At 52.9% G+C, this 14,751-nt stretch overlaps 1 protein-coding gene across 7 annotated transcripts in view; it reads right to left on the bottom strand.

The window, feature by feature from the left end:
• Positions 1–2,384: 2,384 nt before the first annotated feature.
• The window catches only part of COBL (cordon-bleu WH2 repeat protein), a 272,030-nt gene continuing 259,663 nt past the window's right edge, over positions 2,385–14,751 (bottom strand). For all 7 annotated transcript variants that reach the window (XM_057549868.1, XM_057549872.1, XM_057549870.1 and 4 more), the window contains 2 exons: positions 14,463–14,735; positions 2,385–3,687 (listed from right to left, as the gene is read on the bottom strand). In XM_057549868.1, the coding sequence (XP_057405851.1) occupies positions 3,670–3,687; positions 14,463–14,735 (291 nt within the window). In that variant the 3' untranslated portion in view covers positions 2,385–3,669. The remainder of the gene's footprint in view (positions 3,688–14,462; positions 14,736–14,751) is intronic.

Here is a 14,751-nt window from a genome sequence, read left to right as displayed (position 1 = left end):
CAGCGGACTCCTGATCTCCCAAATGCTACCACCTTGCTCATCTCCTGCCCTCAGGCCTGGGCTCGGCCGCCCGTGCCCTCTGGCTGCAGACCGGTCCCTGAGGATAATTCCACTCTCCCTCCCTGCCCTCCCCTTCACTGCAATTCAGAGGCTTTCCAGCTGCTCACAGCCGTCTGTCTCCTAGGAAATCTCCCTTCCACCCCACAGTTGGGCATTTGCCCATCAGGCATTGACTAGGCAGGTCCTTCTGGAATTTTCTCCCTGGGGTGACCTGTTTCACTGCATCAAGGCTGAGCAGGGCAGAGGGAGGGCCACGAGCAGCAGACCAGATCCAGAAACGCAGGCTCCACCCAGATTTGGTCACTAGGTCGAGCCCACAGTCCTCACCATCCATCATGGGGTCCCCCTGGAGGCAGTGGGGCTGCCGCATGATCACCCAGCCTGGCCTGAACCCCTTCTACGGATGGACTTCTTAGTAAGTAGGTTGCTGCTCTAAAGATACACAAGAGGCAGAGCTGCCACTTTTCTGCCCCGAGGGCTGCTGCAGGGATGAGGAAATGACGTGGCCCAGGAAGATGGGGAAAGTGGTCCTGGGCTCTCAGCACCGAAGAAATCAGGTGATTCCAGGGCCCGACCCGAGGCTGAGGCCAGAGCCAGGGGCGGGAAGGCTTCCCTGAAGGCCATTCTCTCAGCCCCTTCTGAGAGCCTCTCAGCCTCCCAGAACCCTGGGGGTCGTCCTCCTGGTCTCTCCGGTCCTTCCTCTGAGTTCCTTCCGACAGAAGGCAGAGCGAAAGCGGGGAAAAGCCTGGACTGGACACAGGACACCTGGGCTCCAGTCTCGCTTCCCAGGATGCTCATTCTCTCATCAAGCACTTACTGAATACCTCATCCGGACCTGACAATGAGGGAGACCATTGAGTGTAGTGTCTACACTGGGACCTTTGGGGAGAAAGAAGAGACACGATTAGTGCTTACGCCGTGTAAACCAGGCCTTTTCCTGGCGCACAGGGCCATGTGTTGTGGGCCCGGAAAGCTCATTCAGACCTGCTTCCTGCCCTAAGGCTGACGCACTGTGGGCAGAAAGGCAGGTGAGGGGCTGGCTTGAGGAGTGATGTGTGGGGAGGGGTGGCTTTGACGGCAGAAGTGAGCTGACAGGGGCAGCGAGGAGGCCTGGCCGCAGGAACACACGGGGTGGGGGGGGGAGGAGCAGCTTCGTGGGCGCAGGGCTGGGTTTCCCAGTTGGTGGGGTGGGCGGTGAGGGGAGCTGCACACTTCCGGCAGGGGAAGTGTGCGAGGGGTGAGGGGCATGCCATGCGCCCTCGGGATGCATCAGTGCCGCGGTGGCGGTTCCACGTGGACGAGAGCTGAGGTTGAGGCCTCGGCTTGGTGAGGGGGGCTTACGGGCTTAGGAGTTCAGATTTAATTCTGTAGGAACAGGGATCATAGAACCACTGATTTAAGAACGAGGATAACGCGATGAAGCTGCTTCACCCGTTGCTTAATCTTCCTGGACTCAGGATCCTCGTCTGGAAAACGGTGCCTCACCCCCCCTGGACCTGAGAACCACCAAGCGCAACTGGGAAACACTCTGCAAAAAGGCGAAAGCACAATGCAGAAGGCCGTCCCATCCCTCAGGCACAGCCCCAACCCAGTGTGGGGTGCAGAACATAACATAACGCAACAAGGTATCAATTTAGTATCAGGTTGGTCCCTCCCCTTGTGAGCAATAGGAGGTGGGTGTGCACTCAAGGGACTGCCTTTCCCGTCCTCAGGGCCCACTTCTTCTACCCTCACGTCTGCTGCTCTCCTGGTCTGCTGGGGAACAAGGCTGCTCTGGGAAATGGGGCACCAAGTCGTGCGTGAGGACCAGGGGTCAGAGGCCAGGGAAACTGTATGGACCCCACTCACTCACCCACACACACTTCTACACTATCCTCCTCTCAATTCCTCCAACACTCCAGGCAAAATCCTGCCTCAGGACCTTTGTACCTGCTCTTTTCCCTGCCAGCTAGGCATCCACCCATGCTTGGCCCTCTCCTTTCCTCCAGGTTTTTAGTAAAATGTCACTGTAGCAAGAGGCTTTTCCTCATCCCCCTATTTATGCTTCATCCCTTTTCATGCTTTTCTCCTAATCACTTACCAGCACCTAAGTATACTCAGTATATTGTTCACTTATCTCGCTTATGGTCTGTCTCCTCCGCTGTGATTTAAATGCCACGAAGGCAGGGATTCCTGTCTGTTTTGGTATCTGCTGTAACGGGTGCCCAGGAGAGGGAAGCAAGCAGTCCTAACTACCGATTGAATAAACGAATGTCTCCTTTCTATTTTGGGCATAGGGTATCCAAACAAACCGTGGTATGAAGTCATGAAATCCACACGAAGGCTACACTTTCATTTTCTTTTATTTGTGGCACTAAAAGACCAACAGTAGAGACAGTGTGGTGTGAGAGCGATTGGCTGGATGCCCTGGCCGCCCTGGGGAAGGTGAGTGGCATTCATCAGACAACGCAGAGCAGTTTCCGTCCTACGTGACGCCCGGCTCTGGAATCCTGAAACATTCGAAGGATCCCGCCATATTTGTTGCTTCTTTAAGACAGAAATTTTATTTCAGGAATTCCTCTTGATTTCTAGTAATCCCTTAAAGAGCTTTTTCTACAGCTGTAGTTGACCTCTAAGATAAATACCAGAGACTGGGTGCTGTGTGCTATGAAAAGGCTGCCACGTGATCCACAGAAGCCACTCACCTGCTGGGCAAAAGCACGGAGACCAAACCCACATTGTGAAATATCAGCACAATTTTGATCTGATCCGGGCAACATGCAGACACCCAGCATCCACGCTTCTGCCCCGCAGAGGATTTCTAAGGCTCCCAGGGCAGCCTCCGGGCTCCGTGCTCAGCCCTCAGTTGGGGAGGGCCGCGCTACATCACAGCCCGCTGGGGACAGCAATCCAAGTGGGCACTGCCATCCACTCCAATGTCCTTCTGATCTCAGCCAACACCTCAGGAGAACTCAGACCTGCCATGTTCCTACATCACGTTTGATTGTTATTCTGGGTGATCATGGTTGATTTTTAATAGCTTTAGTTGGTCAGATCATGGTCTGCCACCCTCCATGAGGTTTTCACCCCAAATGTTTGAGGAATAAGGATCCAATACTTTCATGACTCAGTGAAGTCACCTTTGAAAAAGCCTCCCAACTCTTTTTTCTTACATCAAGTAGCATATGACATTCAGATTGTTTCAATTGATTTATATACTTTCCCTAGAATTCAGAAAGATTTTCAACAACTAAATGGTTTTAACCATCTACATGTGGTAAAAGTCTCCAAGGTCCAAAATCGGTCTAAGGCATGATTCTTTCCACTTTGTCTATCAATGTAATTAAGTGTGTTGGGCTCCAGCGTTTATAGTCCCATTAACCTGCCAACAAGAATATTTTATTGGCAACTTTAAATATTCAGAGGCAAATACATTTCCTTGGCACAAGCCGCGTGGCAGAGTGGCAGCCCCGTCCCTTTGAACCGTGATACAGACTGAAAGTCGACGAGGCGAGTTTTGGCCTGGAGACCAGGAAGCCGCCAGATCCCTGTGTCCCTTGCCGGGTGGTGCTCGTGAGTGGTGAGCAGCCTGCAGGGGGGTTTCTGCCACGATCGCTTCTTGTTGCTGATTCACACGAGCAAGGGCACCTGCAGTGAAGAAAGAACCACAGTTAGTTACTCAGGGCATGCGGCGGAGCCCAGGGCGTGGGTATCCGGGTGCTGAGGACCTGTGTGCCAATCCCTCCTCGCAATATTCCTTTCCCAACACAGTGTTTACACTGTACCCATCAAACTTTCAGCCCCAAGGAGAAAACTCTCAGAAACACAAACAACATGCCTGAATGCTTTCAGTGACCGGCTACTGCCGTCAGGAAAGAACATCGGGAAATGCTGGAAGGTCTAAGATGTGTCTGCAGCTCCCTGTGCTTCTCCCAGAGCCGTCAGCTGGCCCCAGCCCCGGCCCTCTCTGAGCTCCCTCCCAGTCTCTGAGTCGGTTAGGGGTCCCTCTTCTGGGCTGGTCTCTGCATGTGGGGTTTCTCCTTTGGGGATGCCCCTTTCCTGCTGGAAAATGAGGACTCCTTCTTCAAGAAGCGTTCAGACCATCTCTTGGCAAAAGGCATACCTGCTCAGTCCTGGGTGGGCAGATCCACTCACCCCCTCGCGTTGTGGGTTACCTGGCCCGCCGTGGTCTCCCAGCAGCTGTGTCTCTCTCTGCTGGTGTGGGGACTCTGGGGCTGGAACCATGGCATCGATCCCCATCCCGTCCCCGGGAGCAGGACTTGCTGGGTGCCAGTGAGTGGGGGTGGCTCCCAGGGGCGACTGCAAACCCACACGTTCCCAGCCCACTCAATGCGTGAGCTCACCTTGCCACTCTGAGTCCAGCCCTGCATGCTCCTGGGATGCCCAACTGCAGAAAATGTGACTGCAGGTGGTTAAGAATCTGCCTGCCAATGCAGGGAACACGGGTTCGAGCCCTGGCCCGGGAAGATCTCACATGCCGTGGAGCAACTCAGCCCGTGAGCCACACCTACTGAGCCTGTGTACCACAACTACTGGAGCCCGCACACCTAGAGCCCGTGCTCCGCAACAAGAGAAGCCACCGCAATGAGAAGCCCGTGCACTGCAACGAAGAGTAGCCCCTGCTCTCAGCAACGAGAGAAAGCCTGCGCACAGCAACAAAGACCCAACACAGCCAAAAATAAAATAAATAAATAAATAAATAAATTTATCTGCAATTCTTTAAATCTTGAAGGAAACAGTTCCGTGCCTCTGAAGGCCAAGGTGAACAGCATTTTTAAGAAAAGCGGCAGATTCACGTGAAACCATGTGAAAGGATCACTGGATTTCTCACCGTGGTTCCCCCGAGTTCAGCACATTCTAGATGGAACAGCGCTGGGAGCTGGGCATCCAGTCCCACTTTTCACTGTGTTATCAGAGTGAACATCCAAGGACCCAAGCGGATTTCTTATAATGTCAACAACACACACCACCTGGAATATTTCCTGTGCACTTACAGTGTGTCAGGCACCATTTCAAGCCCTCCATGAGTCTCATCTCATTAAAACTTCAGCTCAACCCAATCACTGACACATTATTGCCATTGTTATCACTGTGGGTACTGCCTCCAATATAAAGATGCGAGAACTGGGGTGTAGAGGGCTGTCTCGGCCTGGGCCAAATACTAGTAAGTAGCAATCCCCAGCGGGCTCATGTGAGAAGAGAACATGGCCCCAGGCCATGACCACGACGGCAGGGCTCCACCTGCTCGTTTCTTGCGAGCACTCCGGCCCACCTCTCGCGAGCACACCAGCCCATCTCTCACGAGCACACCGGCCCATCTCTCACGAGCACACCGGCCCATCTCTCACGAGCACACCGGCCCATCAGTGTCTCCTTGGCTGCAGGGGCGTCCGCACCAGCTGAGAAATGAAACGGGATGAGATGTGGAGTTTGGGGGCGTGGAGAGAGGAGACTGGACCTGCTGATTTGGATGGAGCCCATGGGACACGCACGGTGGACGTCAAGGAGGGCACTGAAGATTCGTGTCCGATGCACAGGGCAGCTTAGGATGGAGGTGGGATTGGGGGCCAGCAGTCCGGACGGTGAAGGGTCTGCCTGGGAGAGTGAGGAGATTTGGAAGACAAGAGGTCTTGGGACTCTCTCCAGGGCCGCATGCAGCCTTGGGCAGAGGAGACTCAGAACGTGGCCGGAGGGGCAGGGGAAATGTGCAGCGCGCTTGCCAAGCCGCAGGGAGAGTGCGTCCACGAGGATGCACATGGTGACAGCAAACAGTGCAACGGGAACCAGGGGGCCCCAAGGGTGGGAAACACAGATGAGCTTATTTTTAAACGTTATGTTAGTTGCGTTTTCAATGGGTTTTTCTTCAAACTCTAGACACCTTTTGAAGTGAGACATCTCTAACTTCAAAACAAAGATTTTAATTGTCAGTTTGGAAAAGCACAGTCAGTTTGCCACAGAATGTCCAAGAAACAGGGAAAAGAGTGTGTGTGCTGGGCAGAGAAAAACAGATTGAGCCTGTTATTGGAAAATGCAGCCAGCATCCTGTTAACAGTACGTTTATCCCATTTCCTGCCCTTTGAAAAGGGTCAGGAGAATAAAGGGCGCTATTCTTGCATCCAAGGGCAGTAGCAGCATTGTGACCTTGACCAGGGTGGTTCTGAGAGTGGCCAGGAGGAGGCCGGTGGGGAAATGGAGCTGCACGAGTGGGCAGGACATCTAGAAGCTACAGTGAAGGGAAGCAAGGAGCTCGGCAGGGGTGGGGGCGGGTCCATGGCAGGGGGAGGGATTTTTAAAATGTATCTTTACTGTTATTGTTTTAACAAATTAATTGATATATGATAAACTGCATGCATTTAAAGTGTAAAACTTGATATGTTTTGACATATATTTATTTTTAGATAAATATTTATTTATTTTTTGGTCTGGCTTTATTTTTGGCCTGGCTTCTTTCACTCAGCATAATTATTTTGCGATTCATCGATGTTGTTACTGCTGGGTAGTAATTCATTGTATGGCTATACTGACTTTGCATCTGGGCTGGGCGAGTCTCAGGGAGGGGGTGCCCCCTCCTTCCCTGGTAAACGGGGATGATGGGATTTGCACTACAGACCCGCCCGGTGAGGCTCGAGGTACACGTCATCGCGTTGTCACCAGCACCACCATCACTTCGTCTCATCCCAGCACCAGCGTCCTGGTGGCCGGGATGAGATGACAACTGGACGGAGGTTTGGGGGCGAGGCAGGAGACATCCTGCATGCCTCAGTCACCTAAAGCCTGGCCCGACTGCGAGAAGCCACTTTCAGGAGGCGGTCCCAAGTTGCTAAGGTAAACTTCCCAGGACACAGAGGGGTAGCGGGTGGGACTGTGGCCCAGCGAGGGGAGCTACAGGGCAGGCGAGTGAAGGAAGCAGGGGCTGGACATCACCTGCTCTCCTGGCAGCGAGCCTGCTTCACACCAGCCTGGAAACCTGAGTGTCGCTGGCGCAGAAGAGCCGGGCTGGGGGGGTATTTGAATCCCTGGCTGGTTGAGACCTAGAAGGTGCTCTCATCACCACTCATAGCAACATGATGGCTGCATGCAGGTTGTAAGAGTTCTCAGTAAACTAAGAAAATATCTAGGAAGGAAAAGGAGAACTCCTAAACTTTGGTGTCAAGAAGGAAATTGAAGAAGGACAGCCTTAAAAAGCTCTGACTTGGACAATTCAACAAAGACAGCTTGGTGATGGAATTGGCCACAAGGTAGCATAAACCACACTGATGGCCATTAGTGTCAACCCAAGCTTAAAGCCACACTGGTAAGTGATCGCTACTTAGGTTGGGGCAGGGGAGCGTTTTGCTGCCCAGAGCCCACCCACATGACCAGTGGACCCGCCCTGGGATGGGTGTGACCAAATCCAGGTGGGCAAGGAGGACAGAGGGCACCCCCCGGGGGAGGAGGGCGTGCTGCAAGGCACAGCTTGGAAGAAAAACACTGGAAGGGTTCCTGGCATCCCAAAGGTTTCAAGCTTCCTGAAAGATTCTTTCTTATTTTGGTTGGACAAGAAGAAAAATCAATGAAGGGACAAAGCTTGCAGTTTGAGGCCAAGTCAGAAAGCTGTAAAAATATCCAAGTTTAATTTTCTTCCTCACCTGCCAAGGAAAATGATGTTTATATGGAAAAAGGTAAAATGAACAGTGGTGACAGAGGGCTGGTGTCCAGGGGAAGGAAAGAAGTTGTCCGGGAGCAGCAGGGTTCTCTGTTTCAGGTCCCTTCTTTCCACCCAGACAGATGAGTTCCTGGGGTGCTAACGGACTCCCAAGGGACCCAGCCATGTGGCTGTCAGCCAGCTTTGCAGAACGGGAGTGGGACCGTTGGCAGAAGACTGGAGATGTCCGGAACTTTTATTCTCCAAAGGAAAAGATGGTGGTTTCTTCCAGTGTGAACTAGATTCTTGGCACGTTTATATGATTATGAAATAGATGAGTTCTGAGCCCGGGGACCCCGAGTAGCACTCGGCCACTGGTCTGGAGAGCCAGGCAATATGGTCTCAAAGAATGGGCACCCTCGCTCCCTTCCCCCAGAAGATAGTTACTGAGCACCCACTCTGTGTCTGGGGCTGTGCAAGGCGCTGGGACCCGCTGGAGCTCACCATGTGGCAGGAGGACAAGCATCGCACAGGAGTTACACAGATCGCTACTGAGATGAGGCTGCGATGTGGTTATGAGGGGAAATGAGGTGATGCTCTGGTGGGGAACCTCCTCCAGCCTGGGGGCTGGGGGAGACTTTCTGGGGGCTTGAGGTTAACCCAGGAACACGCAGGACGACTGGGAATTAGCTGGGAAGACTAGGAGGTGAAACGCTTTCCTTCCAGGCATAGGGAACCCCACCCATGCGGGCACTGAGGGGGTCACTGCAGCGGCGACAGGCACCCCTGGGTTCCACCTGAAGGAGAAACAGGTCACCTGGAAGGTCTGTATAGGCAGGAGGGTCACAGGGCAGCAAAGACAGAGCTAACCCGTCTGTGCCTCTGAACTCTCCCAACTTCACTGAAACACATCAGAGGTATACACGGTGCGCTGCCGAGCCCAGCACGGCCTAGAGTCGCTGCTGCTGGCTGACGGCTCTCACGAGCTAACCCCCAGCCACAGAACTCGGGCTTCTCTCGCCCACAAGGGAAGGTGCTCAGGCGTAGGGGAACAGACACTCACTGCTGCTGCTGCTTTTCTGTCCTGGCTCAGAGGCTCCCTGGGCTTTGACGGTGATGGTGTCACACGTCTGATCACTTCTCACAGGGTCTCCTGCCAAGGCCAAGCGCCAGGACACACGTGTGATCTGAATCAGTTCATTCCTGGGGTGGGAAAACGCACACCTGGGAGGGCCCAGCCGCGGCGTGCCCACCATGAGGCTTAATGAGGCATTTCCCAGAGGCGTCCGCCCGTGCTGGGCTGACGCGGAGGCTGGCTGGGCAGGGGCACTGACCTAGTTAAGGCCGGGACGAGGCCCTCAGGACATCTGTGCCCCACTTTTCCGTCTGTGCAACGGAAGCTGCAGACTCTCCGTCCAGGGAGGTCTGGACAGAGGAGATGCTCGCTCTCTGCCCTCCTTGGAGGAAAGCTAGGGCACACGAGGAAAAGGTCTGGGGGCTTTCACCAGGTCTCTAACTTTGTGAGATGTCCCTAAGGCCAAGGACAAACCCCCAACCCCTTCTTTCTCTCCTGGCTGAGAGTCCCCCGGGGGGCACAGACAATGCTTCATTCATCTCTCCACCTCAAGCAGCTACTACAGTCCCTGGACCCTGGTGGGTTCTCAGGAAATGCTTGCGAAATGAATGGCTGGACGTGTGAATGTGTTAAATATAAACACGGATTAAAAGGGCACTTGGTGTCCATTCCAGGCCCTCTGAAACAATGCATTTAAAACAGACCGACAATGGCTGTCCAACGCACACAGTTTCACCATGAATAAGAATGAAGGATGTTTCCATATCTCTTCCCTCTTGTATCTGTATAACTGATTTACTTTGTTATAAAGCAGAAACTAACACACCATTGTAAAGCAATTATACTCCAATAAAGATGTTAAATATGTTAAAAAAAAAAAAAAGAATGCAGGATGGAGTGGAAGGCAGAAGCGGATTCTGGGGTCCGTTAGAGCCCTGCCCCCAGGAAGGGAGGGCAGTGCCCACTGCGGAAGGAACAGCAGACAGAGCAGAGCTGAGGATGCTGTTTTCTGGGGCTGGAGGGAAGACACAGAGAGGGCAACGTCCCTGACAACCGCAAACACAGAGGCGGGGCGTTCAAGTCACACCGTGGAGGGAGGCAAACAGACTTCCAATCGCCTTGAAAAACGGCCAACTCACTTTTAAGGTGATGATTCCTCCTACATCACATCGACCCTTCTGTCTTTTATCATAAGCGGCATCGTCACCGACGCAAAACGCGCGTTCAGGGAAGGGTGAGTAACTGTGCCCGCCTTAGTGGTGAGAGCCCCTCACCTCTGCCAGCCCTCCCGGGATGGCCGGACGCCCTACTTCTCCGGGAGGAGGACGCCTGGAGGACTCAGGCCCTGCAGCCCCTCACACCACCCGGGAGAGCCGGGAACAGCCCTCAGTCCAGGATGCTATCCTGGCTACACGCATCCTGGAGCGTCACTGAACAACAAGGAGGAAGGAGACACTGCTCGTACTGAGAACCCACAGACAGTGCGGCCCACGCTGCTTGGATCCGGGAGTCCCGCACTTCGCTCACTTTCCTTGAGGTTACGCAACTTTAAAAGCCCAAAAGGTGAAAGAAAGCTAAAGAGGCAGAGCTCAAATGACTCGAGGTGTAAATGCCGTAACACACCCCAAACTGCATCAGCTGCGAAGCCACAGAGACCTCCGTGGCCAGCGCCCCGCAGACAAGTACCGCCTAACTAGACTCCTCAGAGAAGGTACAGTTGGCCCTGGCCACCTGGATCGCACGTGTGTCCCCTGGTATCACAGGTCTGCTGTGGGAGACAGCAATAGGGAGGGCAAGGCAGTCGAAACGAGGTCAGGTGCACACCTCCAGGAGGACAACCGCTGGTTCCAGGTGAGGCTGGCCCAGCGCACCTGGGTGTCCCTGATGGGGGCTGAGCTGAGGCTTCTGGGTGCACGGACTGTCCAGGTCCTGGCCTCCGAGGTCACATGTCCTTCGGCAGGTTTTACGTGGCCCTGAGATGCAGAGTGTGAGCAGGGGGAGAGGGGAGGGGGTCTGGGTCGCTGTGCAGGGCAGTGACACAGCCCTGTCACTCAGCCCTTAGGCCTCTAGGTAAGATGTGGTGCACTGGGGAGACAGAGGGACAGGGTCTCCCAGGTCACCCTCATCGTGCTCACTCAGGCCCGGCTCGCAGCCCAAGGGCACCAAAACCTCAGATGCACCATGCTCACTGCCTCACCCTTCCCAGGATGGGCAATGCAGGCCCCAACACCTAGATTAATCCAAGAAACAGTCCAAACGGGGGCTTTTTTTTTTTTTTTTAAACTTTGGGTTTATTTATTTATTTGTTTATTTATTTATGGTTGTGTTGGGTCTTTGTTTCTGTGCGAGGGCTTTCTCTAGTTGCGGCAAGCGGGGGCCACTCTTCATCGCGGTGCGCGGGCCTCTCACTGTCGCGGCCTCTCTTGTTGCGGAGCACAGGCTCCAGACGCGCAGGCTCAGTAATTGTGGCTCACGGGCCCAGCCGCTCCGCGGCATGCGGGATCCTCCCAGACCAGGGCTCGAACCCGTGTCCCCTGCATTGGCAGGCAGATTCTCAACCACTGCGCCACCAGGGAAGCCCAAACGTGGGCTTTTGACGGGCATGTGAAGCTGCTGCCACAAAGCTGAGATCAGGAAGAGCAACGGTCTGGCCTCAGCCCCCCCGGACCTTTCCTGTGGGCACTGCCAGGGCCGAGCTGCTTGCTGGGTGGATACACCCCCCCACCCCCGTCTGTGTCCCCACCCACTGGCCAGCAGGCCCCGCCTGGTCCCGGCCCTTCCTACCGCTGCCCTTGTGTTTCTCCCCACTTTCTTTCTCGTGGCACAGCTTCCTATGCTCTTTTGGACACTTCCCAGACTTGTTTTGTAAAATTCTTTTCTGGAAGGCATGGGCACACGTTCTAAGAGAGAGAAAGCCTGAGGTTCAAGGTTGCAGTGGTGGCCCCTTCCCCACTGTGCAAGCCCAGGCAGGCTTTGGTCTCTGGGCCCCTGCTCCACATGACCCCTGGGAGGTGGAGAGAGCAACAACTATTTGAAATGATCCAAAACCAGTCAATGAGATGATGTATGTGAGAAATGAGTACAGCCTTCATATAATTACAGTCAGCATACTCAAACTGTATCAAAAGCTCAAATGACATGGATAACTATCTCAAACCTCAATGTAAAGTGACTTGATAAATACTAGGAAATTGCAGATTAGTAGGCTCAAACCCCTGAAAAATCTGACTCAGGATGTCGATGTCCTGTGGATCTCACTTTGAAACAGTGGTCTAGAGACTCAAAATCGTTCCCTCAGACCAGCCAGACCATCACGGTTGATAATCAGCTGTGTTGCTTTGGATTCTCTGAGAACGACCGGCACTTCCTTTCTTTCTCTTTTTTTTTTTTTTTTTTTTTTTAACTGAACTATAGTTGATTTACAATATTGTGTTAGTTTCAGGAGTACAGCAAAGTGATTCAGTTATATATGGATGTATGTATATCTATACAGGTATTCTTTTCCACTATAGGTTATTACAAGGTATTGAGTAGAGTTCCCTGGGCTATATAGTAGGTCCTTGTTGATTATCTATTTTATATATAGTAGTGTGTATCTGTTAATCTCAAATTCCTAATTTATCCTCCCCCCCACCTTTCCCCTTTGGTAACCATAAGTTTGTTTTCTATGTCAAGAGTCTGTTTCTGTTTCATAAATAAGTTCATTTGTATCATTTTTTCAGATTCCACATATAGATGATATCATATGATATTTGTCTTTCTCTGTCTGATTTACTTCACTTAGTATGATCATCTCTAGGTCCATCCATGTTGCTGCAAATGGCATTATTTTGTTCTTTTTTATGGCTGAGTAATATTCCATTGTATATATGTACCACATCTTCTTTATCCATTCATCTGTCAGTGGACATTTAGGTTGTTTCCATGTCTTGGCTATTGTAAATATTGTTGCAATGAACACTGGGGTGCATGTATCTTCTCGAATTAGAGTTTTCTCCAGATATATGCCCAGGAGAGGGATTGCAGGATTACATGCTAACTCTATTTTTAGTTTTTTAAGGAAACTCCATACTGTTCCCCATAGTGGCTGCACCAATTTACATTCCCGCCAACAGTGCAGGAGGCTTCCCTTTTCTTCACACCTTCTCCAGCTTTTATTATTTGTAGACTTTTGGATGATGGCCATTCTGACCGGTGGACAGGCACTTACTTTCAATTGATATTGCAATGTGCTTGGAGGAGAGAGGTTGTCTCAGGGTTGAATTCCAGAGCTCTCTTCATCAGAATCCACATGGTCCATTTATCAGGACACTTATTTAGCCATTCACCCCAATTTCTTCACCTTTCCCTCATTCTATGTAATAAAAGTTCTAAGTTCATAAATATATAAATTCTATAGAAATGAAAAAAAAGTAAAGAAAACCCAAAAGCCCTCAATCATTTTTAACTGCCCTCCCCACCCCCACCCCCCATCCAGAGGAGAGAGTGTGAAACTGGCTGCCATCCAATGCCATGTGGTTAAGCACATTCTCTTTTTCCAGCATCCTGAGGCTGGGCTGTGCTTTCAGTGGTGAATTGCCCTCAGCATCCTCCTTACGTGACGTCTTGGGTCCCTGTCGGGGCCACAGCCTCTCCATCACACAGACACGCTCTGGGGCTGACCCGGGGGCCGTGGCCGTGGCCCCAGGAACGCTCCCAGTCAGTGGTGTTCAGACCGCTCCTGCCCAGGGTGGCACCGCTGGGCATTCCGGCTTCAGCGAGGACTACCTTCAGCCCCTAGGCTCCCGGGTGGGAAACCTTTTCAGCAAAGCCTGCCGCCCTCTGTGGAAGTGGCCCACCAGTCTCGTGGGCCACCTGCTCTCTTTCAGAGCAGTGCAGAGTGGGCATTCTGTGCCCAGACTGTCCCCTGTCTGGGTCCAGCCCTATGTGAACAAGGGCAAGTTACTCAGGTTTTCTGAGCCTCATTCACTTTCTGTGTAAAATGAGGATACTCTTAGTACTGACCTCTTCAGGTACGTGTGAGAACTTAAGCTTAGGATCTGGACATAATCTCTCAGAAAATAATACCTGTCATCACCTCCCTGTTATTAGCCTAACTCCTCCACCCACTAGAAACAGGCAGGGAGAGGGGGTCAGTCCATGCACAGAATCGTTTTGGAGTTAAAGGAGATCTCAAAATCTATCTGGCCCAAAGGCCCTTTCAATTTGGGAATCCTACTTTGGATGCCACCAATTCCACTGCTTTCAGGGAGTAGGGGGGCATAAATGTACAGACCAGCGTTAAGACCAGATAGAGGAGAAGCTTTAGAAAAACCAGAAACGTGTGCTCTGCCCAAGGGACGTCAAATGCAATAATTTTCAAAACGTATGTTGGCAAAAGAAAAAAAAATTACGAAAGAAAGAAGGAAAGGGAGAAAGATGAATTAATCAACCAATTATGCTGTCGCCTGGACCCCGGCCGAAGGCCATGAGCGCGGTGCAGGCCCTTCAGGATGCATCACAGGTGGCCGTCCCGGATCAGAGGCAGCAGCGGGTGGTGGACACGCGCTCAGGGGTTAGGAGTGCACTGGAGGCCTCCCTGCATCCCGGGAGCGAGCTCGGCAGCGACTTCCCACCACGCTGAGCGCGCGTCTGCCCAGGGGCATTCTTCTCCCGTCCTCCTCTCGCCCACAGGAGCGCGCACGCGCAGTCACGCTTCCTCACCTTTCTCAACTTCGCGGCCCCTGTGCCTGAGCGGATGGCGTCCATCAAGGCCTGCCTGGCGTCCACTGGGTTGCTGAGGGGGCCCGCGCTGGACCTGGACGCCGTCCGGGATGCGGTGGGAGCCTGGGTGACTGGAGGGGGCGGGGGCGGCGCCGGCGGCAGGGCGGGTGCGGACTGGATCCCAAGGTCTTCCAGCCCCGGGGGTTCTGCCCCACGTGCAGACATTACGGCACCGCGGAGGCTCTGGAGCTCCTCAGAGGCGGAGGACGTCACCTAGCAACGAGACGGT

Source organism: Balaenoptera acutorostrata, chromosome 7, assembly GCF_949987535.1.
Source record: "Balaenoptera acutorostrata chromosome 7, mBalAcu1.1, whole genome shotgun sequence".
NCBI lineage: Eukaryota > Metazoa > Chordata > Mammalia > Artiodactyla > Balaenopteridae > Balaenoptera > Balaenoptera acutorostrata.
Note: the sequence above shows the minus strand (reverse complement) of the source record. Positions and strands in the feature narration are given on the sequence as shown.